At 37.6% G+C, this 24,526-nt stretch overlaps 2 protein-coding genes across 2 annotated transcripts; one reads left to right on the plus strand and one right to left on the minus strand.

The window, feature by feature from the left end:
* Positions 1-987: 987 nt before the first annotated feature.
* LOC115752982 (probable LRR receptor-like serine/threonine-protein kinase RFK1) lies at positions 988-11,705 on the minus strand. Its single transcript, XM_030691428.2, has 24 exons — positions 11,476-11,705; positions 10,720-10,894; positions 9,770-9,841; positions 9,590-9,658; positions 9,440-9,511; positions 9,187-9,258; positions 9,011-9,082; positions 8,857-8,928; positions 8,685-8,756; positions 8,507-8,578; positions 8,340-8,411; positions 6,774-6,842; positions 6,346-6,411; positions 6,139-6,201; positions 6,005-6,052; positions 5,793-5,836; positions 4,847-5,235; positions 4,567-4,762; positions 3,301-3,447; positions 2,811-2,932; positions 2,513-2,723; positions 2,182-2,419; positions 1,914-2,064; positions 988-1,663 (listed from the first exon to the last, which is right to left on the minus strand). Exons 1-24 carry the CDS (start codon positions 11,567-11,569, stop codon positions 1,259-1,261), a joined length of 3,063 nt encoding a protein of 1,020 aa, XP_030547288.1. The 5' UTR covers positions 11,570-11,705; the 3' UTR covers positions 988-1,258.
* Positions 11,706-21,191: 9,486 nt separating this feature from the next.
* LOC115752984 (seipin-2) lies at positions 21,192-24,039 on the plus strand. The gene is made up of 2 exons (XM_030691430.2): positions 21,192-22,435; positions 23,233-24,039. The coding sequence occupies exons 1-2, from the start codon at positions 21,278-21,280 to the stop codon at positions 23,707-23,709; spliced, it is 1,635 nt and encodes a 544-aa protein (XP_030547290.1). The 5' UTR covers positions 21,192-21,277; the 3' UTR covers positions 23,710-24,039.
* Positions 24,040-24,526: the final 487 nt, after the last annotated feature.

A 24,526-nucleotide genomic window follows, 5' to 3' on the forward strand; every position in this document is an offset into this window, starting at 1 on the left:
TTTCCTTTTATAAATTAATACCACGAAAAAGCTGATACATATAAATTTTCAAATAAGACTTCTCTATGATAAATTTACCCTTCGTCAATTTATATTAAAATTAAGTTAATACCACAAAAAATCTCAAACCGGTACTCCTATGACAAGCGAAAGATAAAAATCCCAAACCGTCACGCCCGTCAACCGTCACGTGTCATCTAACTTAGCAATATTTTTTTATCCAGCTTAGCAATTTGAAAGGTAACATTTAACGGAAACTAAATAAGGGTAAATTTATTATGGATGTATCGGTTTAGGATTTTTTATAATCAAAAAATTAGTTTGGGGATGTACTTGTCAAGGGTGTACCGGTTTGGAGATTTTAGTAGTATTAACCCTTTATTTTAACCTTTTTCTCATCCCTGATAAGTGGCTGCTTAATTACGTTACATTTTGTTGTCATACATGCTGTGTCTCTTGTATAAGTTTGCAAGCTCCATTCAGAATACGCAGGAGGACAATCGGCATTGCTTACGATCAAGAAATGCTGTCAGCAAAGCAGTTCATGCTTTCTCCTTTTTTTCTGTGCTCGGATTTGTTCCGGAAAATCAGTGTAAAGATGGTCATCTTTTGGAACGAAAGACGAGTTTTTGGACAATGATTTGTGCTTTCGAACTCACTTATATTGTTAGTCGGCGATACCACCATCAACAAGAAGCATCGGCGCCTCGTTGTCGCTATCCGGTCGAGTCAATCACCAAGAAATGAAGATATGTAAAGTACATTTTCCTTAAGCAGAAAGAAAAAAATGAAGGTACCACCATTGGAAACTAGTCATTGAATGTACCACCATTGGAAACCAGTCATTGATTTTCTAATCCAAAAATTAAAATATCACTCAGAGCGAGGAAAAATTTTGCACATTGATCAACACAACACTATCTGTATGTTTCGAAAAATATCAGGGAAATGATCTAAGTAAAAAGTCAAATTGCAGGAGCTGGTGAATTCAAAGAGAATAAAAATAGCAAACTCTCCATAACTGAACATGTTTACATGATAGTCATCATATTGGGAACGACCCCGGTGAATAGGAAAAGGTAAGGCGAGAGAAAAACATCTTGACTAGTATAAGGAAAATATCGTACAGATGATGCATCCTTCTATGCATCACCATTTAACCATCACATGATGGTTATGAGCCGTGGCACAACATCTGTACACACGCCGCGAGCTTCGTTGATGCAGCTGCAAAATCACTAAATCCAAGAGAACAGAGTTACGCTAAATAAGGTCTCGATTCTGGTTTAATCTCCACATATTCATTGTGGCTGGATACGGCAGACGAACCAAAAGTGTGTACCGCAGTCATGTTGCCTGATGTCATGCTGCCCGATTGGCTTCCGCTCATGCTTCGACCTTGCGTGTGCTGGCGAAGGTCTCTCATAGCCTTGAACCTTAGGTCTTCACTGTACCGGCCTGGTTGTGGGTTCGAATCTGGAATAGTTGCTCTTCCTTCAAGCATGTTCACCACCTCGGACATTGTCGGTCTAAGTGATGGAGATGCATTGGTGCACAATAGAACTACTTTGATGACCATTTCTGCTTCTCCTCGATCAATCTCGGGCTTCAACTTCTCGTCCACAAGTTCCATCAAGTTGCCAGATTGTTGCAATTGACAGGCCTGCAATAATAGCATTACCATATTGTGTTTCGGGCCATTTTGTAATGCGCCATGCACCTTTATTAAATTTAATGATGTAAATGCCCAAAAATTTCTACCACCAACACCTAGATAAGTTAAAAGTTTGAGACTTCCTCAACATGACTGCGCAAGCAAAAGCGCCTCTCATGAATCTCATCATACCATGCCATCTCATTAAACTGTTCATCATAAAGAGCACCGGTGGCGGTTAAAAATGAGAAGAACTTACCCAATCCAAGAGGCAAAGGCACTCCTCGCTTGGCACAAAACTACTGTTGCTTTTACCACTAACAATTTCCAACACAAGAACTCCAAAGCTGTACACATCCACTTTATAGGTGAGGTGCCCCCATAGGGCATATTCAGGCGCCATGTATCCTCTGCAAGTAAGGATGTAACTTCCTAGGTCAAAATTTCATCAGACCTTAACCTCATACATACAAGAACAACTCGAAATGTGGTTTTTGTGATATTCTGACATGGACATGGCAACTCACACTGTTCCGGCAACCTTGGTGCTAATGTGAGTCTTTTCCACTTCATCAAGCCTAGCCAATCCGAAGTCGGATATTTTGGGGTTTAGATCTTGATCCAGCAGCACGTTAGTAGCTTTTATATCTCGATGAATAATTCTAAATCTAGATTCCTCGTGAAGAAAGGCCAGACCTTTAGCCACCCCGATGCAGATTTTAAGCCTCATAGGCCAGTCAAGTTGAAGTTGATAGTTCTGTGGACCTACAAAATACCCATTCATTGTCAATAAACCTAGATTTGATAACATGGCATGAGGATTAGCAAGAACTACCATTGAGAAATTCACAAACTCACCAAACATAGCACGGTAGAGACTATTATTCTCCATATACTCATAGAGCAGCAACAGTTGATCCCCTTCAATGCAATAACCGTGAAGCTTGACAAGGTTTTGGTGTTGTAAACAAGAAATCATTCCTATCTCGTTCAAAAATTCGCGATTCCCCTGCTTTGATCTGGATGAGAGCTGCTTCACTGCTACCACAGTACCATCAGGTAATTGACCCTGCACACCAATATAACTTACAGTTTCTTTAGAAGCAAACCAAAGGGGAACTTTTGTATTTCGGAGATACATATAGCAATTTTACACCTTGTATACAGGACCAAAGCCGCCCTCTCCAATCTTAGAAGCAGGATCAAAATCATTAGTTGCTGCTTTAATTTGCTGCAAAGAATAAGCCCGTGTTTGCAGATCCAATCCTTTGCTGTCATCTGGACAGGGATTTCAAAAAATCAGTGGGAAATAGTTCTATCCAAAGGAAAATCTCGTAGCAATGCAGCTTAAGATTACATTTATCCATTATTTTCCAATTGAACAACCTTTTTCTTATAGAAAATACACATGTTCCTGGACACACTGAGAAAACCTTGCTACTTGAGGAGTAGCACAACAAAAAATGAAGGAATCAAAGTGGAGAAACATGTAGAAAGGAACGCGCATGAATTAATACGCCTGTGTTTCTGTTCATCTCTTTTGATGTGTCTATTCATACTTACACAAACATATATTTGGCCTCGAAAAAGGATTTCAACTTGTATACGTATGATCTACGTTGGAAAGGAGGGATTCATGGTATAACCTGCAGAAGTTCTTCTCCCACTTTTTCCAGTCAAGTACCCTTTCCACCAAAGGATGCACAGCACGAAGAAAACAAAGCACGAGACTCCAACTCCTATGAAGATAGAATTAATTCTCCTTTTTCCATGACTAGAGCAAGCTTCAAAACCTGCCCAATGAAATAAGTCAAAAAATAATACTACTTCTGAACAAAGCATAAGGAGAAATAGCAAAGGAAAAGTGCAATTTTAGATTATGGATGAAGAATCTATGGAAACATTCATTTGTAATAGATGAAAAGGAGAAAGGAAAGAAATCCTTTTCTTATGGCTTTTAAAACCAACTTCATCTTACATTTTAATGTACGATTTCATTTAACATAAAAAATAGGTTAAACGGATAATCCTAAGGTCCTTTCCGCACTCAATTGAAAATACAAGACACAGTGTTTTGTCTATATCCGTGTCTATGTATGGTTTCATACCACTGATATATTATCACACGCGCATAACTGCAAGACTAGTAAAATTCACTCTGATTCAAGAATTAACCTAAAAATTTACCAGGTCAAGTCCTCATACATGTGGCAGTAAATGAAAATGCAAGTCTTTGATCTAATTCAGTTTTCAACAAGGAGAAAAGAAAAGACTGAAATCTACTCTTGGCATAGAGGAAAGGTGCAGGTGCACTTTTTCCAGCACGTTATACTGTAGCAATTTGACTAAACTAAGATAAATATTGAAACTTTTGTCTATATTAATCATTACAGACACGGCATTGCATAAGAAGCCAGCAAAAGGAAGTGTACTTCATCCCTTAAGCATTCAACAAAAGCAGAAGCATAATGTTTCAGAAGAAAACCAAATGCCCATAAAATTTGACCAGATTATGACTCCCACACACATTCAATCCACCTTTTGGCGAAGCAAGCTGGAGGCTCAAACAACTTGAAAGGTCTAGTCACACATACTGAAACTGGACCTGCCAAGAGAAAGCTATGCACAGACATATTCTATAAAAAAAAAAAAAATAGTGATACCATAAGTTGGTGCATATAATAGACACTGGTTTATTCCTAAGTTGTGGTGGTAACGTCTCACCAGATAAGTACTCTTATTCATCTGGACCAGATTATAATGAAGCAGTTGGACTTTAATAGTATGAGACAGCCAATGCAAAGGAAAGACAAAATTGCACTACTTTGGTTTATTGCAACAATTTTGTGCAAAATATTTAGTGACTTCTTGGACAATTATACATAAAGAAAAGACATAAACAATTGACTCACCAGAGACAACAGAAATTGCTGATACTAGAGGACCATAAACACTTCGACGAGGAATTCTTGTTGTTCCTTTACCAGCCCAATAAAATCGGACGTCCAACATATTATTAGTCACATTGACATCAAAAAATTCCACTGCAGGTTTTTCAACCCCACCTGCCTCATCTTTGATATTAAAATCCTTCCAGACTAATTTGTCCTGTGACAGCGTAGCAGGTTAAGAGGAATGTCCAACTCCAAAGATGTATAAAGCACAAGACGCAACAGTAACATGTGGAACTACCTGAACGTATATATCAAAAAGTCGATTCCCAAGACTGTTAAATGCATTGTCAGTGGTGAACTGAATTTCGGCAAACTGCAAACGCACAGTGTACTGTCCATTTCTTAAGCAATAAAAGAAGTAGGTAAGTGAAAGCGGAGAGATTCTTGCTGTTGTATCCAGAACATCCATGTTTGCATCTGATAAAGATACAGTGTATAGTTTATTTTGGTAATCATTGTCGTCCATGAAGTCGCCTGTGCTACTGAATCCCCAATTCCGATCTCCATTGAAGAAGTATAATGCAGTACCTCCCTCAACCTCTCCATCTCCTTCATACAGAACACTCTGTTTATTTTCTTTGATGTTTGCATCTTGTCCACCACAGTTAACATGTCGGCAACTCGAATCTGTCAGGACAAGGTTGAACTTCAGCAAAATAAATGGATGCAATGAGAAAGCCGCCAAAAGAAGTCAAACATATTTAACCATTAAATCACGCCTGGATCTAACAGGTTAAGCTTTTAAAATAGTTGGCAGTGGTCTTACAAAATTTCATATGGTATCGGAGCGAAAGGTCCTAAATACACATCTTATCATGCCTTTTTTTGCCTCCTTATATTATTTTTCCACACTCTAGTCATAGACCAAAGTCCAACCTACGGGAGAGGAGTGTTTAAGAATTGAAATGTTAAATCACTCTATCTAATAATTTAAACTTCTAAAATAGTAGGCAGTGGTATCACAAAATTTTACAAAAAGAATGCTCAGCATCTTAGGAACAAGATAATGAGGAGATGCCGTCCATGAACAGTGAGAAACTTTCTCATTCTCCAATAGAGAAATATTGATGTGACCATTCAATTGTAAAGGCTGTTGTTGAGTCATACATATCACGATTGGAAGTTCTAATACGTAATGGCATTGTATCCAATTCATGTGTTGCAGCACATGGAAACATACTTACGTCGAGAACAGCGGAAGTTGTCCAAGCATGGAACAGCTCTACTTCTGCGGCAGAGTAGAAACACAAACCAACAGTAAAAGATAAGTCTTCCTGCCTTTTGAAAATGAATTGAGGGAATAATTGTTTGAACAGAGCTACCAAAGATAACAAATTAAAAGTCTAAAGCAAGTAAAGAAAGTGTAAAGTGAGGGAAAAAAACTGAGAAATCTTACAAGTTGTTTTCTTGTGAATAGCTTTTGAATAGGTTCAAGTTTAGGTTCCTGACAAATAAGGAAAAACTGACTTATCAGATTTCTTAAGTGCATAACACTGTGACTTATTGTGGAAAAACCACAAGAATCCTCACAAGTTGTCCCGACAAGCTGGTTCCTCAGAGCTTTGCCAAGAAAAATTGTTGTAAGATAGATCACTGCATCCACACGACAAAAAACATTCAAGTAATTTTATCTTGAGATGAAGACTTCACAGGAATTGTATGCCAAATAAGCAAAATAGGGCAAACCAAAAATTCGGAAAGTAAGTTCGTAAAATAATTAACGAGAAGAAAACATACACACTGGTTCCATCCTTCAAGATCGAGTCTGGTACTTGTCCACTCAGATTATTGCCTGTTAAAAAGCTAGCCAAAACAAAATCTGGTGTTTAGCACTGACAAAGGAAAAATTGAGCATGAAAAAGAACGAGAAATACAAAACTTATTCATTCGTCTGAATATATATTGCGACGTAGTTAAAGATTGAATGCCCCATTTGAGGTTGGAACATTTGCTACTACAAGCATGTTGGGTTTTGTAGAACATGGCTTCATACCTTCCCTCTGCATCTAAGAGTGCATAAAATAAAAACACCAATATAGGTGTGATGATCACATGGCTCAATTCTTCTTTATTAATTTGATTCAACTAAGAAAGATTTCCATTTCCACATTCATGCCACCACTCATTTCTTTATAGCTCATACAATGCACAGGATACAGTCTTACATAAATCTCACACTTTTTGCAGTGATTGTTGCTGGAATTTCACCAACTAATTTGTTGAAGCTGAGATCCCTGTTAAATGGAGAATATGAGTGTTTGCATGCACAATATTACTCCAAAAACTGAAGAGAGATCTTATATAGCACAGCCAGTTCTAACTCTTGTGCACAGAACATAATCTGAGGGTAGTAATGTTAGGAAGATACTATGTACACAAACTTGACTGGATGCAGAAACTAATGCCAAACATCCTACCAAGAAAACCCCCTGCCCATACTGGTAACGTTCGTGTATAGTTAATTTTGGTCACAAACTGAAAAATGAACTTTGGATTGATATGAATACGTATTAACAATTTATACACAAATTCCATGCAACATCAGTTTGGTCCTCCAATCAGTGAAAACAAATAAACAAAAGATGCATGGTTTATTGCCTTAATGGATTGGCGATGTCAGTCAAGTAATGTTTGTGGCTGTTGATCAGGAGTGGGAAGCAAATCTTTTGAGTTTATGAATTATGCATATTTATTACATTGCAACTCACGCTGATTGTGAATTGTAAAGTACCAGTGGGAAGTACCAGTAGTTCGTGTCTTGGTTGTGGGAAAAAATGTTCACTTTCAAGGCTCTTTTCTAGGCACTCAGAACAGTCCACCATTGCAGATCAGAAGACGAAGATGTGGACAACCATAGCAGGATGCAATTCTGTATTAGTGCCGTAATGCCTAACTTTTTTTCGTATTTGTTCTGATTCAGTATAGAACCTCCAACAGCAAGAGAAATCTATGTAAACACAATGCCTCATTCGATAGCACATTTTATAGAAACATGAGCTTGGTATATACCACTTTAGATTTGAAACAATCAAATAATATAAGTGCAGTTAAGGTCTGAGTCCGATACATTTAGTAAAAGGTGCAAAACTAACTAATTACTCTAAACACCCCAAAATATAATGGTCTGACTTGAGATGTCACACAAGGGTACAATTGCTGGATGCTCCTAGTCACAAACAAGTATGACAAAACCCACAAGTCAGAGACTTGGGTTTGGACCCTATCATTCCCCAACGATAGGATGCATCAAGTTTAAGTTAAACTGAGTCAATAAACAAAAAGTACAAGTTAACTGTGCTTTTTATTAAAAGAAAAAATCAATATAAGTTAAAAGTCCCAAATGAATTTTGCACCTAACTTCTAGCATATGCGAGGTAACACCATCAATAGAACAGATCCTTTGGTCATGGAATGTCATCATGCACTTCCAGCTCTCTTGCACAGCATGATTTTGGCACTCCTACTTGTGCATCTACTGTTTTTCATACAGCGGCAATAAAAAAACTTCCAAGTTCATTCGAAAACCCAGACAAGATTAACCACTACTTTTGTTTGACAATAAAAATGGTACCGTTTTCTCCAAGCGATCTTTCAGATTATGGAAAATAGTTATAAAGTTTTTTCAAAATTGAGCATGAGTGATGTGGACATTAGCAAGATTTATACTGTACATGATGCAAACAGCAAGCTAAGAAATTTTTCAGACAATAACTTGCACAAGTTATACTTACACAACTTCTAGTTCTTTGAAGTTCCAGATGTAAGAGGGAATCTCCCCAGACATGTTACAGTTCCTTAGCACCCTGACAATCGAACAGATTAGTTACTCAAACATCGGTGACATATACCAAAATTATCTCCTAGTAGAGAACATGAGTGAAACAAGAATCAAACCTACAATCTTACGAGGCCTGTCATATTACTGAGATCAGGAAATAGTTGTCTGGGACTGATTATACCACCAATCCTCCTGAAATAGATATAAGAACTTGCTCTAAATTTCTCAACTTGAAAACTGCACGTCAAATTTTCAAATATGAGTTTCGCAATTTCATGACAGACTTATTTATGCTTACAAGTCGATCATGAGATTCAAAACTGAGACACCAGTTGGAATAGGCCCGTCCAGCCCAGTTGCGAGCATCTCTCTTCACATCACAATATGGAAAATGATAGTTACTTGCTTCGATTGAGTAGTATTTGCTTTTGTTCACCATCTCTAGCTTAGAAGAATGCAAACTATCTTACAGTCTATTGAGTTGTATCCAGTTCTGGATGTACTCTGGTACACTGCCACTGAAGTTATTATCATTTATCCTACTGCATTATGCAATCAAAACGTGTCATCAGACTTTTACTTAAGATATATAATCAGTGTGGGAGGAACACAACAACATCTTACAAATCTGAAAGATTTATCAAACCAGCAAAAGAGGACGGCAAGTTTCCAGTTAGCTGATTGGAGGACAGGATCCTGCCAGCATAATATGCCAAGAATAAAACCTCATCAACATCTAACATATTCAAAACTTGCAATCAGAACAAGCAGATAATTAAAAAAATAATGGAGCATCTCACAGAGTTTGTAAGTTGATCAAACTTCCAAGTTCAGGAGGAACATTGCCAGAGAATTGGTTGGCCTCAAGGCATCTGATTTAAAATCTCCAGTGAAATCACTAATAGTATGACCCAACATAACTTAAAAGGAAATTGCATGGTAAGTTCCTAGCTTCACTGCAAAAAGTAATCATGACGACCAAGAGTTTCTACAGACGTTATCACATCTGTAAGCAAACTTGCAAGCAACAGAGACAAGATGTTGAAAACGCACAGGTACGTGAGAGAGGTGATATTGCCCAAAGTCTTTGGAATTTCCCCAGATAAGCGATTCACGAGAACAGAGCTGCGTCAATCACGTCAATTATTTAGACCACGGGTAATGAGATGCCAGTACGAGAGAGAATTATTAGAAGGATCTTACATTGAAGTCAACTGCAAAGAAGCCCACTCCTTAGGTATCGTCCCATAGAGGTAGTTATAAGCAAAGTCACTACAAGAAAATGATAGTATTTATTAGTAAAGTAGGATTTCAAAGCATGCAATCCATGTCCATATATCAATATATTGCAAGACACATGATAGTAGTTTATCAAGGTCTCACATTTCTCTAAGGTGAGGAAGCTTAGCAAGTTCACGGGGAAGGATTCCAGGGAGACTATAGCCCTTGAGAGCCCTACAAAGCATCAAAACGAAAATTAGACTAGCAGAAATATGTCCTTAAGAGCTATGCTACAAGCATGCAAAGAAAAACTGTTTGAATTTGCAAAGCACATCCCTCGACTATACTCTCCAATGCTGCATATAAGCTGTTCTTTGAAAGGTTACAAGCGATTATGACTGTCTTGATTAGCACGAAAAGTAAAACGAAGTACGAAAGAGTATACTTGAAAAGATACTCAACATATTTTAGGACAATTCATGCTCAGATGGGCATCATAGGCTCCTCTATGTGTCTAAAAAAATCTTCTAAAATGTCATGTTTGGAATTGGATGGTATACGAATTTTAAACTCAATAGCAGCCAGGCAGTCCATTAAGCATGGGAACATTAGGTAGATGAATATGATCTAAACATCCTATATATTATTTTTCTAACATAATATAAAGAGAGTCAGCATCTTCTTGGTTCCTTCTGATGAGTATTACAAAAACTAGTGGAAATTGACTCAATCAAAATATACATAGTTTACATAGTCTACAAAAAAATTCCAGCTGCAGAAACGATGTCCTTTTTTTCTCATATCCGCACCTGGTGAGGCTCTCAATTGAGTCACAGTCTCAGCTTTCAAAGTCTTGCTATAACTAGTTTCCCAAGAAAAATTGTGGACTCAACCTTTTCAAGATTTGTCATTTAATGCACAATGTAATCAGCTGCCTATTTAACACCTCCTATTCTGTGTTTCCAACCAAGAATCTAAACATTCTCAATTCAGCCCGAAAAAATTTACACTATTTACAGGTGTAAGTTACATCAGCCCTTCTAAAGAGACTGTGGATTATATATACAAATATATATGCATTAAACCCGAGTAACAAGCTGAAGGATAAATACATGCTAACGACATGACAGAAGTTATCATTTGTGAAGTTGCATTCACAAGCAATGGTACTCTCAGCTTCGTATGGTATTTCTGTTGTTACACTGAATTTTACGACGTTACAAGAATTGTCATCGAACTCCCAATACTTGGCCCCCAGTTTAGCAGCAATTTGCCGAAGAGCATCCACTGAATCCCATTCAGAACCACGTAAAGAAGAAAAAAGCAAAAGATTAGTGTCATTGTAGAAACCTGAGTAGTCAATCAAATATGTACGGATATTTGCCTGATATCATTAGCAAGATCAGGACACTTACAGGAAAAGTATTAAGCATAACAAACAATGGTAACCCCAAACAAATGTTCCTAAATTTTCTTCCAAGTTCCTAGACTAAATTTAGTAATTCTACTACGCAGACCCAAGAGGAGAGACATCTAGCCAAGATCAACCCAAGAAACAGCAGAATCAGCACAGTGGAAAGCAAAACAAGAATTGTGGAAAATGTGAGGAAAGAGAGAACTTGATTTTATCTGTTCTTTTTCATTTCTGTTGTAAGTTACTACTGTACAGCAGATCTCATTGTGCTTCAAACCCACTAAAGAAAGGATGAACACCAAAAAAATTCCAATAACAACGATATGCGCAGAGCCAAATCAGCTACTCCAAATCACCTTATGAATGCAAAACTCAGAAAAAACTCAGCACCAAACTTTAAATTAGCTCCAAAGTTCGAATCTTTACGCAAACAAAGTGAAGGTTTTGCACTCACCTTCTTGGGGAGAAACCTTTGGTTCAGCCAACCAAAGCATCCGGGAGCAGCTCAAGGCAAAAACCAAGAAAATCAAGGAGCTCTTCGCAACCATGATCAAGAAGAAAAATGTGGGTCTCAGAGAAACTAAGAACCCAGATAGCTGTTATCGCTTTCGACTTACGGTCTCAAAGTTTTACGTCGAAAGAAACAGCAGAAATGGTAAATGGAGCGCCCGAAGACGACAAGGGAGGGAAAACGAGAACGTCGAGAAGTAGCTATCAAGCATCCTCCCTCTCTCTCTCTGCTTTTGTTTTACCATTTTCTGCCTCGGAAGAGCACATTGGCTCGTAGCCGCCAGTGTCCGAGTACGAGAGTCAAATTTCTTTCTTTATTCATATCGGTCTTAGAAACCAAAGGCATCGTCATCTACACTCTTTTGTCAGATTTAGATATTTTCATGCTTTCCTTAAACTTCTGTGAAGGTGGAAGCTGCCGACGTCTGGAAATGAAAATGGTTATTATCATAAAAAATCTTAAATTAATATGCTTGCAGTAATTTTGTCTTAGATTAATTTTTTCATAAAAAATCTAAAATTGATATATCTATAATTAATTTATTCTAAGCTAATTTTTTAACCATCAAAATATCAAATTATTACAATTGTGATATATTTACCTTTCGTTAATGTCCGTTAAATTACCTTAACACCACGAATAACCATAAACCGATATACTTGTGACAAAAGGAAAGTAAAAATCCCAAACTGGTATACATGTCAATTGTAACGTGTAATTCAACCGAGCAATTTAACAAAAAATTTAACGAAAACTAACGGGGATAAATTTATCATAGATACACCAGTTTAGGTTTTTTGTGGTCAAAATATTACTCTGTGGTAAATTTATCACAAGTATTTGAGTTTAAGATTTTTCGTGCTAAAAAAACTAATCTAGCGTAAATTAGTCATAGATGTATAAATTTGGGATTTTTTGTGGTAAAAAATCAAGTGCAAATGGATTGACATTTGTTTAAATAAAAATAACTATCGATCACAATACCAGTTGTGAATATCCCATCTTAATTTAGTCAATCATAAATGAGATCAAAGACTTTTCCCATCTTCTCTATATTCATCAGAATGCCAGTTGTGAATATCCCATCTTATTTTAGTCAATCATAAATGAGATCAAAGACTTTTCCCATCTTCTCTATAAATAGAGGGTTTCTCTATTCATTTTGGGATGGAAAGATAGACATAAATCTTAAATTCTAGGAATAAATATACTGAAGTCCTAAAATTTTTAAAAAACGTAATTAAATCCTAAAATTTTTTTAAAAAAATGCAAACGTCATAAAACTTGTTACATTGGTCCCATCAATTACTTCCGTTGATTGTATTTTTTAAAATTTTTGGAACTAATTATACTTTCATAACAAGTTTTAGGACTCGGTTGCATTTTTTTGAAAGTTTTAAGATTCAAATACACTTTCGCAATAAATTTTAAAATTTTCGTAAGTGCATGGAGTTGCTATCAAGAAGTCCTTGAAAGCTAAACAACTTTAAAAAGAAAAAGAAATCCTATCGGATTTAGGTCATCAAGACTACTATGGTGATGCTTTGCATAGCATTCGTCTCCGTGAAATTTGCATTCCACTTGGTTAATTTCCTATAAAATTGCATCCACTATCATTTAAAATAATGTGTCCCTTTCAAATTGACCGACAACATTTTTGTTGTTATGTGCGTGATGTGCGGGGTGATTAGCCACCTTTCTACACCAAGTTGACAAAATGAAGATGATAGGGTGCTACTAAAAAACAGACTTCATCATGCATTTTTACCCAAATATTCCATATCGAGATAGTCATAGTATCTCACGCGGTTATTAATGGGTCTTACAAACCTGTGACGTTGGCATAATCAAGGGAAAATTGAATTTGATTGTTACACTAAAATTACTGAGAAATTAATGAGCTACCACCAATATTAATTACCTCTCGTACTTTACTTTTGCACTTTTTTTTGGCTAGAAATGCTTTACTTTTGCGCTTACTAATTCCATGAACAAGATAACAAATCCTATTATGTTGTGCGTAACCAGACTAGTTTCTTATGTATCTACAAATCACGATATTGAGACACACTTAAAAAAAAATCTCCACGAAATTTAGTTTTATAGCATGTATGAACATAGTAATAGTGGACCATTGCAAGCTTAAGTTAGGGGATGAGAGATGGAGAGGTAAGAAAAAAGACGGACTAGAGGAGAGAGAATCTCCCTCGAGAGATGTTCCGAAATAAGAATTTTTTTTACCTATTGGTTACGTTTGGTTGTTTGGATTTTTAGTTAGAATAAGACTGGATATGATGTTATATGAAATACATGTATTTTGCTATATTTAATCCATTATTTGGTAAATTATAGTAATAAAGCCAAGTATTTTCATATCATATATATATATATATATATATATATATATCCATTGTTTGGTGAATCGGCGTAGTAAAATCAAATGCTTTCATATCCTATATATCCATTGTTTTGTATGAGCAGCATATCGATGTAAATGGACCTTAAAATGCAAAAATAGATATGGTAAGAATTCTTTCATGATTCATTGCTAAAAAAATCACAAATGCACAAACAGAGTGAAAATTGACCAAAAAGTCATAAAACTTTTACACTTTTGCCAATTTAGTTATAAACTTTTTAATTTTTTCAATTGACTACTAAATATTTTTACGTTTGCTAATTGAGTTTATCCAGCCAATGTTGGTTGAAAATCGCCGATGTGGATGCCGGAAATCCTAAGTGGCACAACCGACCCTAATGTGATAATTTTTACTAAAATTTAAAAAAAATCAAATTTTTATTTATTTATTTTTTCTTTTCTTTTCTTGTTTTTTATGGTTGGCTGGCGACCTCATCGACCACATTTATAAAAATAAAAATAAAAATAAAAATTCAAAAAAATATTAAAAATAATTAGAAACTATCCATGCCAAGGCCAGTCGCGCCACTTGGGACGGCAAGTATCTATATCAGAATTTTCAACCAAAATTAATCGAATGGACTCAATTGGAAAAAAGCGAAAATGTTTAGGCTCAATTGATAAAATTAAAAGGTTTACAACTAAATTGACAGAATTGCAATAATTTTAGGACTTTTTGGATAATTTTCCCCACAAAAGGAGATAACGTCTATAAATTATTCATAATTGTTGTACGATCTACATATTAAACAGGTTCAATAATGACAAAAAACGTAAACGGGCTACAACAACATTGAATTGCTAATTTAATGAAAAAGAGAAAACATAATTATTCAATTTTACGATTCCGAAAAGTACAATGTTTTAATTCTGCACCACCTTCATAAAACTTTATCATGAACCAGAGGACTATGGAAAAGAGGAGTTTCAACTATTTTTCTACTTTCATACACTTCTAACATGAACTAAAGAGCTACGAAAGAGAAAAAGCTTCAACTTTCTCGCCGTGGTCATGGAGCTTTAACGTGAAGAACGAATTACAAAGAAATTATGAAACTTCAACGTGAACCAAAAATATGAAGAAGAAGAAGAAGAAGTAAATTAGAAAATTTTGTTTCAAGGTAGAATTTGTTCATTTAAAATCGAGATTGTTCTACTTCATTTTTATTTACTTATTTTTTAATTTTTTTCCTCTCTTTATAATTACTTTGTTAGTCCCTTCTATCATTCTTTAGTAAAATTTTATAATATACCTAAAATATGTAATAAATATAGATACTAAATACACACACACACACACACACACACACACACACACATATATAGAACATAAACGAGAGAATATAAAGAAATTTAAATATATAACTAAATATGGAAATAACTAAAAAAATGTCCATTATTTTTTTGTTACTTTGAAGTTTCTTTTTTATATTAAAGTCCAAATATTAGTTATACTTAATTATTATTTTAAGTATTATAATTTAAGAAGATTGTTATTCAAGAGAAATAACTTTTATGTCAGGAATATAAGAAATCCTATCCACCTTAAAATATATAAACAAAAAATAAAAATAAATAAATAAAACGCAGCTTTAATGGTTCATCTTATTGTTGAATCGCTCTCTCCCCCTCTTCTTTAGTTTTTATTATTCCATAGTCCATTTTGCTGATGTGGCGCCAAGTAGCCATCATCATATCAACGCCAAGCATCATATAAAGTGACTTTAAAAAAATTGCTTCTAATGTTTCAGTCGCCGAAGTGCATAAGATAAAAAGAAGGGCTTGATTGCATTTGTTGAACAACTTTCGGTACTGAATTGAAAGTTCTACAATTAATGGTTACTTCATCGTAAATTCAGAGCATCCCGAAATTTCATTATGAAGAGTAAAAATACACCAAACCCACCATAAAGATAGATGGCGAAAGGACATTATAAGTGTCAAAGTTTGCGTACGGCACTTTAGTGTCAAAATTTACTTTAGTGCCAATGGCGAGAGTTTCCCGCAGAACCGATTATGTGGTATTTTTCTTAATTTTAAAATATTATGTGGCAAATTTTTTTTTAAAAAAGCGGTGCACGTAAAGTTCACATGGCAAATTTAAAAAAAAAAAATTCAAGCCCACATGGGCTTTTAAACTTAAAAATAAGTTAATTTTCTTTTGCTTTATTTTTTTAGCTTAATTTTTTAATTTTTTAATATTTTTAAATTTTAGCTTTTTTATTGTTGACCAGGATCTTCCGACGAGACACGTACGAGTAGGTTATTAATAAAAGATTGCCACATAAGATTTTCGATAAAGGTCATTGAAATTAGTATTCAAATAATAATTAAAAAAAATGACAGTTAACTGATCCAAAAAAAAATTTAACACCAAAATGAGCGTTGTACGTCAACTTTGGCGTCGTAATGTCCTTCTGCACTTGATATATACATAGAAAAGTCAATATTCCAGAGAGATAGCTGAGAAGTTAAAATAACTTAGCCACGTGGCAACGGGATCGTCAACAATGGCTGCGGATAAAGATTGATTAAAGCAATCTTAACCTCGGGGCCGTCTCTTGATTTTTCCAAAAGCTTTGCTTCGTGATTAATGGTGGCCAATGAGGATTTTGCTTTAGTTAAGGCACGGTGAAAGCATCGAAATCTTTTAAGCTGACTTTGACCGAATGGGGCTGCGTCGAACCGATTCATCGCCAGCCATGCATGCAATCTGCATTACCTGGACAACGACGGTGGGTGTCCCACTCGAGATGAGACCCCACGACGTAGTATTGACATTTTAGGGCTGACTGGACGTTGGTTCCGACAGGGAGTGGGCATGGTCCAGGGGGAATTATTACAGGAGTATAGCACATGAGAAGAGTTAAAAAAAAAAATCAAATCTATTACGTTGATACCAATTTAATTTTAAATATTTCAATTGAATAACATTTCACATCGAGAACAATTTAATCAATTCAGCCAATTTTGATCGAAAATTGGTGATGTGGACACCCGTCGTCTTACATGGCACGATCGGCATTGACATTAACTTTTTCTTTTTTATATATTTTTATTTTTCCTTTCATTTTCCCTTTCCTAGTTTGTTGGTGGCCGATATATTAAAAATATATTAAAAAATGTCAACATCGGCACAGGACATATCACAAAGGACGATCGATATTCATGCCTGTAATTTTCGATCAAAATTGGCTGGATTGATCGAATTAATACCAATATGAACAACCGAATTAGTCCAACTAAAAAGGTTCAAGACCGAATTAGTACGAGATGACATTGATTTGAGAACTACCGTGGGGTATTGAGAATGCAACGGCATTTTCAGTTACGAAGCGGTTTCCCTTGTTCTCTTTTCCAATTAAAATGTCGCGCTCGTTGTTGCGACTAGATTAAATTTCGAGATGGTTTGCAAACGGGGCTTGTTCCAGGTGCGAGATAACATTGTTTTGGGGTTTAGTTTACGGAGTGTTTGTGGACACTTTATAAAAGCTTAAGCCATGTCATACGAGCACAATTTTCTAGACCAATTTTCACTTGAAACTGCACGATCCGATAAGGTATGTGGTTTTGCTATAATTGTAGCAAGGGAAAACTAATTATTATTATTATTATTTTTTCTGTCGAAGGGAAAACTAAATTAACATGGTCCTAAGATCAATATCTGTGAGAGAAGTTTTTCGGGTCCACCTTTTGGATGTGGTTATGTACTAGGGTTGATCGGTTTCCTGTTCGGTCCGATCTCACCTCGGAATCGAGAACCGAACCAGACCGTACCGGATAGTCCAATGGAGCCGATGGGTTATTAGTTGCATAAGAAGTTTAGTTCACAAGTTGCTAGCTTTCTTTTTTATTCTGTTTGTTGATAAAGAACTCATTTCATTTCATTGAGATAAACCAGACGAGTACACCAATTGAGCTTCAAAGCATAATAAATCCAAAAGAGACTGAGGGGAGCTTAGAAACCCAGCTTAGAGGGAGAGTTTTATGGAATTCGGCTTTTACGGTCTAATCCGCTGCTTTACTTTGGTCTAAAGAGCACTGGGCCAAATGTAGATTAAGCTAAATCGATGATCAAATCCGGACACTCCTTAATAAGCACCTGTCCGGTCAGCTCTTTAGAGAGCGAGCAAAGTCACCGGGCAGCTTCCCAAAAATGAATCCTAACACCCCAAAAGATGGCGACCGGCGGCTGTTCCGTTCAAACATGACCTTGGCTTTGTTCCTGTCCGGACCGACTTGGGTTTTGTCGTTAGTTGATTCACGACTCTCCTGTCTTCCAAACGAATTCTGAAGGATCTGTTCATACCGAGTGGAGTTATTTCTGCAGATTGATTCAGCGACAACCTGAGGAGCATTGTGATTCGCAGGCAGGCCCTCCAGGTACCCTGAGCCTTTGAACAATTATCCTCGCGAATTCTAATTGACTCCCCAATTAGCCGATGACCGTAAGAATTAGCGCGACATGGCCTTTCCGCCAATCGATAAGCGCTGCTAGCCCCAGGATGATCTAGGCCCCTTTCCAGCATGCTAGAAATCTGTATTTTTTGATGTTCGGCTGATACCTAAGAATGAACTGGAAAATATTTTCTGCTGATCTCTTTCACTCTATTTTCAATTTATCCATCCGACAGTGAGCAATTCCCGATCACTTAAAAATAAGTTTCTCTGTCCAAAGGGGTCGATATTAGAAAACCCCTATCAACAATATAAAAAAAATTGTTCCTTATTTGAAATTCAAATTTGTCAAGGCAAAACAATATACGGAATCGGAACAAGTGATTGCTGAAATTCTTGCGGGAACATACACTTTCAATTTGACTTGCCTTAGCTTGACTTGCTAACTTGGAAGCTCTAGGGTAGCAAGTGTCGCCCTCTAACCCAGCTTTCAAAGAAAATGTTCTTAAACTTGCTTGCAAGCATAAAGAATTGATAATGCTCCCCTTAGTTAGGACGGCAACTTGACCCCAAAAAAAGGTAAATGCAATGGGCTGTAAAGCACCTCCAATAACAACTCTTTATAAAACCCTTTGATAAGGAAAATCAACTTCCTTCATGCACTCCTTTTAATAATTTTCTATTATTAATTTTTATTTTTTTCTTTTAAAAAAGTCAAAATTTTAATTATTTTTCTTTTTTTCATTTCTTTTTAATTTTTTTAATTGTTTTTATGTCCGTTCCTTCTTCAACCAGCTAAGGGTGAGGCTCGAGCCTCATCATAGGCCGACAAGGCTCGAGCTTGCCGGATTCTGGCTAGCCGGACTAAGTCTCATTGGCCTCTAGTGAGGTCGAGCATCACCTCGCCAGATCCGGCGATGCTCGGCCTTGGGCGAGTTTGAGGCTTGGCTCGGCGGCCTCGAGCGAGGCCTTGCCTCACCTCACTAGAAGTGTCCTAGGGCGAGGCCGAGGCTTGCTGGTGGTTGGCAACCAAGAGAGAAAGAACAAAAAGAAAAGAATTACAAAAAAAAGAAAAAGAAAAGAAAAGAATTGTTAGAAAGATAAAAAAAAATTCAAAAATAAAAAGAAAGAAAAGAGTAGGATAGAAAATAATTAAAAAGAAAAGGAATGTGGAGTAGTAGAGGGAGTAAATATGAGGGAAAATGTTTTCCTCACTTTTGAAGGCGTTTGTTACATGAGAAGAAAATGTTTTTTCTCAACTCATTTCTTTTACGTGAAACAAACGCTGAAAAATTCAAAAAATATTTTCCTAAAAGTAGTTTTTCGTGAAATTAACGAAACTTAAGAGTTGAGTCCAAAGTGTTAATGGTCATTGTGATATCCATTAGGCCCGTTTACCCAACATGGCCCTGTTAAAAGAACTTAGATCACCAAAACCTAATCCACCATTGTCCTTTTTCCTCTTGAGCAAATCCTATTTCTTCCAATAAATCTCACACTGTCAATCGCTCTTTTTACATCAAAAGGAAGCAATCTTCTATTTCAATTTTGAATAAATAAGGGGAAGGGGGGGTTGGGTAGTGTTTATTCTACTTAATTATTCTACCATCTTCAGTTGCTTTCTTCATAAGAAAAGAGGTGACATTAGCAATGAGGATGAATAAATAAGAGGAAGGAGGGTCACCTTGTCTGATTTCTTGTGATGGGGAAAAAAATAGGGCAAAGGTTCTCCAGTAATTTTTACATTGAAAGATATCGTAGTCGCACCCCACACGTGATCCAGGAAACCTTTTCCTCGCAAAATCCCATGTTTAGCATGCTCACTTCCTAGAAATCACGTTCAATCCTATCATAGGTTTTCTGCATATCCAGTTCCAAAACAGCCCAAAATTTTATCTTCCTCTTTCTAATGCGTAGATGATGGAGCACCTCCTGGACAATCAAAACGTCGTCCTCAATTTGCCTCCCAACTCATGAATACGTTACGTTACGTTCCACTGTGATCATTTGAGAAAGCCGAGGTCCCGAGTAGTTTGCCAGTACCTTGGACACACTCTTATAAACAAATTTAAAGAAGCTTAATTCCCCAATACGTTTTCTTTTTGTGGCCACAAATGCTCTCACTTTTCCTTAATTGATTGGACTCTTTCTTTGTCATGCTGGATATCTTGGCCATTAGTTATAGTTTGGAGTTCTTTTGTTAGAGAGCTAAATTTGTCCATGTGCATAAAGTTTTGTTATGGCCGCCACGAAGCCTGAGACATTATGACTGCTCTCCACTGTGGCATCAAGCTCTGTGTCTTCCAAACTTGGAGAATTCCAGGCAGATTTTACGATGCTCTCGTATTACTCATCTTCAAGCCAAAAGCCTCAAATTTAAAGCCTCCATTTCTCTTCACTATGGTGATAAAATCGAGCTATGATATAAGCCGGTAGCATGTAAGGCATATATTACGATATTAGGGATCTTAACTCTCCATTTCAAATCGCTTAGAACATGATCGAATCCTTCGTTTACAAAGGCATCCTTTTCATGATTGTTAGCCCAAGTAAACGCACATCGTCCTCGCTCTCAAATCCATGAAAGAGCAATCACTAAGGAATTCCCTAAACGCCACCAATCTATAATGTTCTGCCATTCTCCTTTCAGCCTTCTTCCCCAGCCATATAAAATTTCGTTAACGTCCCCCTACCTGAGCAATCGGGCCGGACGGACCTTTGAGGCTGTCGGACTTTAAATCTCTTACCCTTCCCGACTCAGAGGCCACGTGGCGCTCAGGCCACTCGCCACGTGGTTCCTGGGAAAATCCTTGCTTTCTCGGGAGAAGCAAAAAGGTCAGCATCGCCTCTTCTTCTTTCCCCAAACCCGAAGCTCACCGACAAACGCAGGACGCAGCGAAACCCTAAGCCCGATTCACCTCACGTTCCATGGGCTCGCCCAATTCCAGTGACGAAGACGACGGCTCCATCTTTCACGACGCTTACGACGACTTCCCGTTCTACGATTCCCTGCCTCCCGACGACTCCGCCGTTTCTCTCGATGAATCGGAATCGAAGCCCGCGCCGAAGATTCCCTCCGGCCTGCGGCGCCGACAGGCTAGTAGGGTCTCCGCCGGAGGAGCTACCGAGGCGGTATCGGGCTTCGCCGCCCGTTCCAGAGAGGAGAGGTCCAGGCTTTACTGCGATTTGAAGGAAGACGAAGGTCCTATTGAACGAGCGCGCTCGGATGTGGACGGAAGGGGCTCGATTTCGGTTCCGGATGTTGCTCTGCGTGGTGAGGGCGAGGAATCCACCATAACGACATGGAACTATGCTGGAGTTGGCGACTCAGTGGGGTCGATCGTGACTCCGTTCGAGGTCTGTAACGGCGCGAGCCAGCAGAAGAACGACGTGTCTACAGTGAGCTCGGTGGATGACGACCGAATTGGTGACTCGGTTGACTCGGCTGACTCGGTGGTTGCGCTTGGTCAAGCCACGTCTTCTAGTTTGCTCATATCTGTGGCGGGACTACTGATTCAGGCAATTGGGTTCCAAATTAACTTGCTAGTTAGCTTTTTAACCTTTCCATTTTGGTGCTTTCGTACATTTTACGCGTTCGTCTTCAACCCCTATGCGACAATAAGGCGTGGCCTGGAGTGCATAACTGGAAAGTCATGGAGCATATGGAATTTGATATTCGATCATATGAGTCCTTATGTACATGAATGGTTCAAGGAAAACAAGTCATTTTGGAAGCTTGTGCTGCGATGCGGTTGGGGGCTCTTTTGGTCTATTTATGTTTGTTTCATCTTGTTCGGTTTACTTGTGTCTGCTACTCTGATTAGTGGACTTGTAATGAGGTTCCTGGTGGCAGAGCCGATCAGGATAGAGGAGAAATTGAATTTTGATTACACGAAACACAGCCCGGCTGCTTATGTACCCATAAGTTCTTGTGCCGGTGTGGATTGTGGAATAAAATGCAGAGAGATTGTTAATGTTGGGAAGCGCGGGAGATCGCGGGTTATTCCTCCTCATCACAAGCTGGAAGCAACCGTGTCTTTGACATTGCCAGAGTCTGAGTACAACAGAAATTTAGGTGTCTTTCAGGTAACTTTCTTCTTGCAGTTGATTTGGGTCCAGTTTGATTGGCTTGAAATATAGTGTCGTGCTTTATCTGTTCATAGTGTGATGCGATTTTATAAGTGTGCTATGTATAGCAAATCGGCATTATGTTTTATAGAACTTAATTTGCTCAGGCTCCGAAATGTCAGTTTTGTTTAAGGTTATGTGCGCCTTTTAGCCTTTTCCTTTCTATATACTGACTCTAGAGAGCATTATCTTCAAGAGTTGCTATTGCCTCGCAGTTAGCACTGAAACCTGCAATTCTGGATCTTTGCTGAATGGAAGTTTCACTTATCCTAGTTCTAAAAAGTTCTTTGCAAGGGGTCTGATTCACTAATAGTAGCATTCTGGGGTTTTGTAGCATGACGAGTTTTGTTAGTGGGGGTTCAATTTACGCCCCATATGCTTTTAACCTAAGCTAGCCTTGTCATGTGGAAAGATTTACTTGTAGAAGTGTACAAACCTGTTGGTAGTTTCTGGTCTACCAAAAGTGTACGAGTCTCAAGTGTTGTTTCTTCCTCCGAAATAGTTTTAGGTACCCTGCAAGTATTGGTATCTATCCTGCTTGGGCGCACTTAATCAAATTTAATGTTATCATTGCTATGTCTATAGTATTTACTCTTATGTTGTGTATATGTATGTCTTTTTTTTTTTATTTCCAAATAAGTTTTCCTTCTCATCTTTTCTCCTTTATTTTTGGTCTAACTTTGTAGGTTACAACCGAATTAATAAAATAACCACTTATCTGGAAGATTGACTTTCAAATCCTTAATATTTATTAGGTCAGGATTGATCTGCTGTCCGCTGATGGTGAAGTACTTTCAAGTTTGAGCCATCCACGTATGCTGCTCTTCAAAAGCGAGCCTATCCGCCTTCTCTTAACTTTCCTTAAAGTAGTTCCGCTGGTTGCTGGCTATGTATCGGAATCTGAAACCATTTATGTGAAGTTTCAAGGTTTTATTGAAGGTGATGTACCCACTGCCTGCATAAAGGTGATCCTCGAACAACGGGCAGAATTCCATCCTGGAGCTGGTATCCCTGAAATATATTACGCGTCACTAACCCTGGAGTCCGAGCTTCCTCTTTTAAGAAGGATCCTATGGTATTGGAAGAGGACCATATTCATCTGGGTTAGCATGGTGATGTTCACTGTGGAGTTGCTTTTTACTCTAATCTGCTGCAAGCCCATCCTTATACCACGAATGAGGTGGAGCGTTGATTCTGCTAGGAGTGATGATCGAAATGCTCTCCCCTCATAATGATGTTTGGAAATTTGGCCTGCGGATAGATGATGCAAAGGTAACATCTCATTTCTGGCATCTGCACTCATGTCCTCCATTGAAAGAATTTGATTCGTCCGCGGTTTGAGTGCCTCCTCTGCAAAGTGGGTAATAACGACCAAGCCGGGCCAAACATGTGGGTCTGGACAAAGTTGTAAGGCCATGTAAAAAAAATTTTTAAGCATTAAATGACACATTTGTATTGTATTCCTGCTCATTCTTTGATTCTTTTTCTCCTCCAGTCAAATAGTAAATATCACGCTTGTGCCCTAAGTATATGTTGGCAATGAGTATTCGGCTTGTTACTTGTCGCCTATGTCTCTTTTAGATGTCTGTACAATTTTGCAAAACATGTTGGCTTGATACTGGTTTTGAGGACTGAAGAGCTTTAAGTTTATCCTTTAAACAGCGGGTTTAAGTTTTGTGGAGCTGGTAAGGAAGCATATGGAAAGTAAATCTGTTTAAGCACTGCGCAAAGTTTGAGAGGTGAGGATTAAGCGGTGATATTGCTACAAGTTCATCCCTATTGATTTGGCTTCATTCCAACCACTGAATGTCATAAGTGGCACCGGTCCTCACGATAGCTACTGCTGTTAGGCCATTTGGCCGCTGTCTGCACCAATGACACGTACTATAAATATTTGGACAGTCTGTTTTTGGATCCCAATCATTATTGTCATTCATCTGCTGTCACCTTATGTGAATCACTGTTGCTTTTCTTGTTCTTACAAGACAGGACAAGAAATATTGTTCATGCTCAAGAACCAACAAGGAGATGTTTATGGTGCAGTGCTCT

This window comes from Rhodamnia argentea, chromosome 9 (genome assembly GCF_020921035.1).
Source record: "Rhodamnia argentea isolate NSW1041297 chromosome 9, ASM2092103v1, whole genome shotgun sequence".
NCBI classification, from domain to species: Eukaryota; Viridiplantae; Streptophyta; class Magnoliopsida; order Myrtales; family Myrtaceae; genus Rhodamnia; species Rhodamnia argentea.

Bases quoted from the DNA above. Each gene is read 5' to 3' on its own strand.
- LOC115752982 (XM_030691428.2), bottom strand. From the start codon at position 11,569: ATGGTTGCGAAGAGCTCCTTGATTTTCTTGGTTTTTGCCTTGAGCTGC. The intron at 5,837-6,004 runs GTAAGATTTCTC...ACTCTGCCGCAG, and splicing joins TATTCACAAGAAAACAACTT to AAGTAGAGCTGTTCCATGCT. The intron at 1,664-1,913 runs GTAAGTTCTTCT...CTATTATTGCAG, and splicing joins GCCTTTGCCTCTTGGATTGG to GCCTGTCAATTGCAACAATC.
- LOC115752984 (XM_030691430.2), top strand. From the start codon at position 21,278: ATGGGCTCGCCCAATTCCAGTGACGAAGACGACGGCTCCATCTTTCAC. The intron at 22,436-23,232 runs GTAACTTTCTTC...AATATTTATTAG, and splicing joins GAAATTTAGGTGTCTTTCAG to GTCAGGATTGATCTGCTGTC.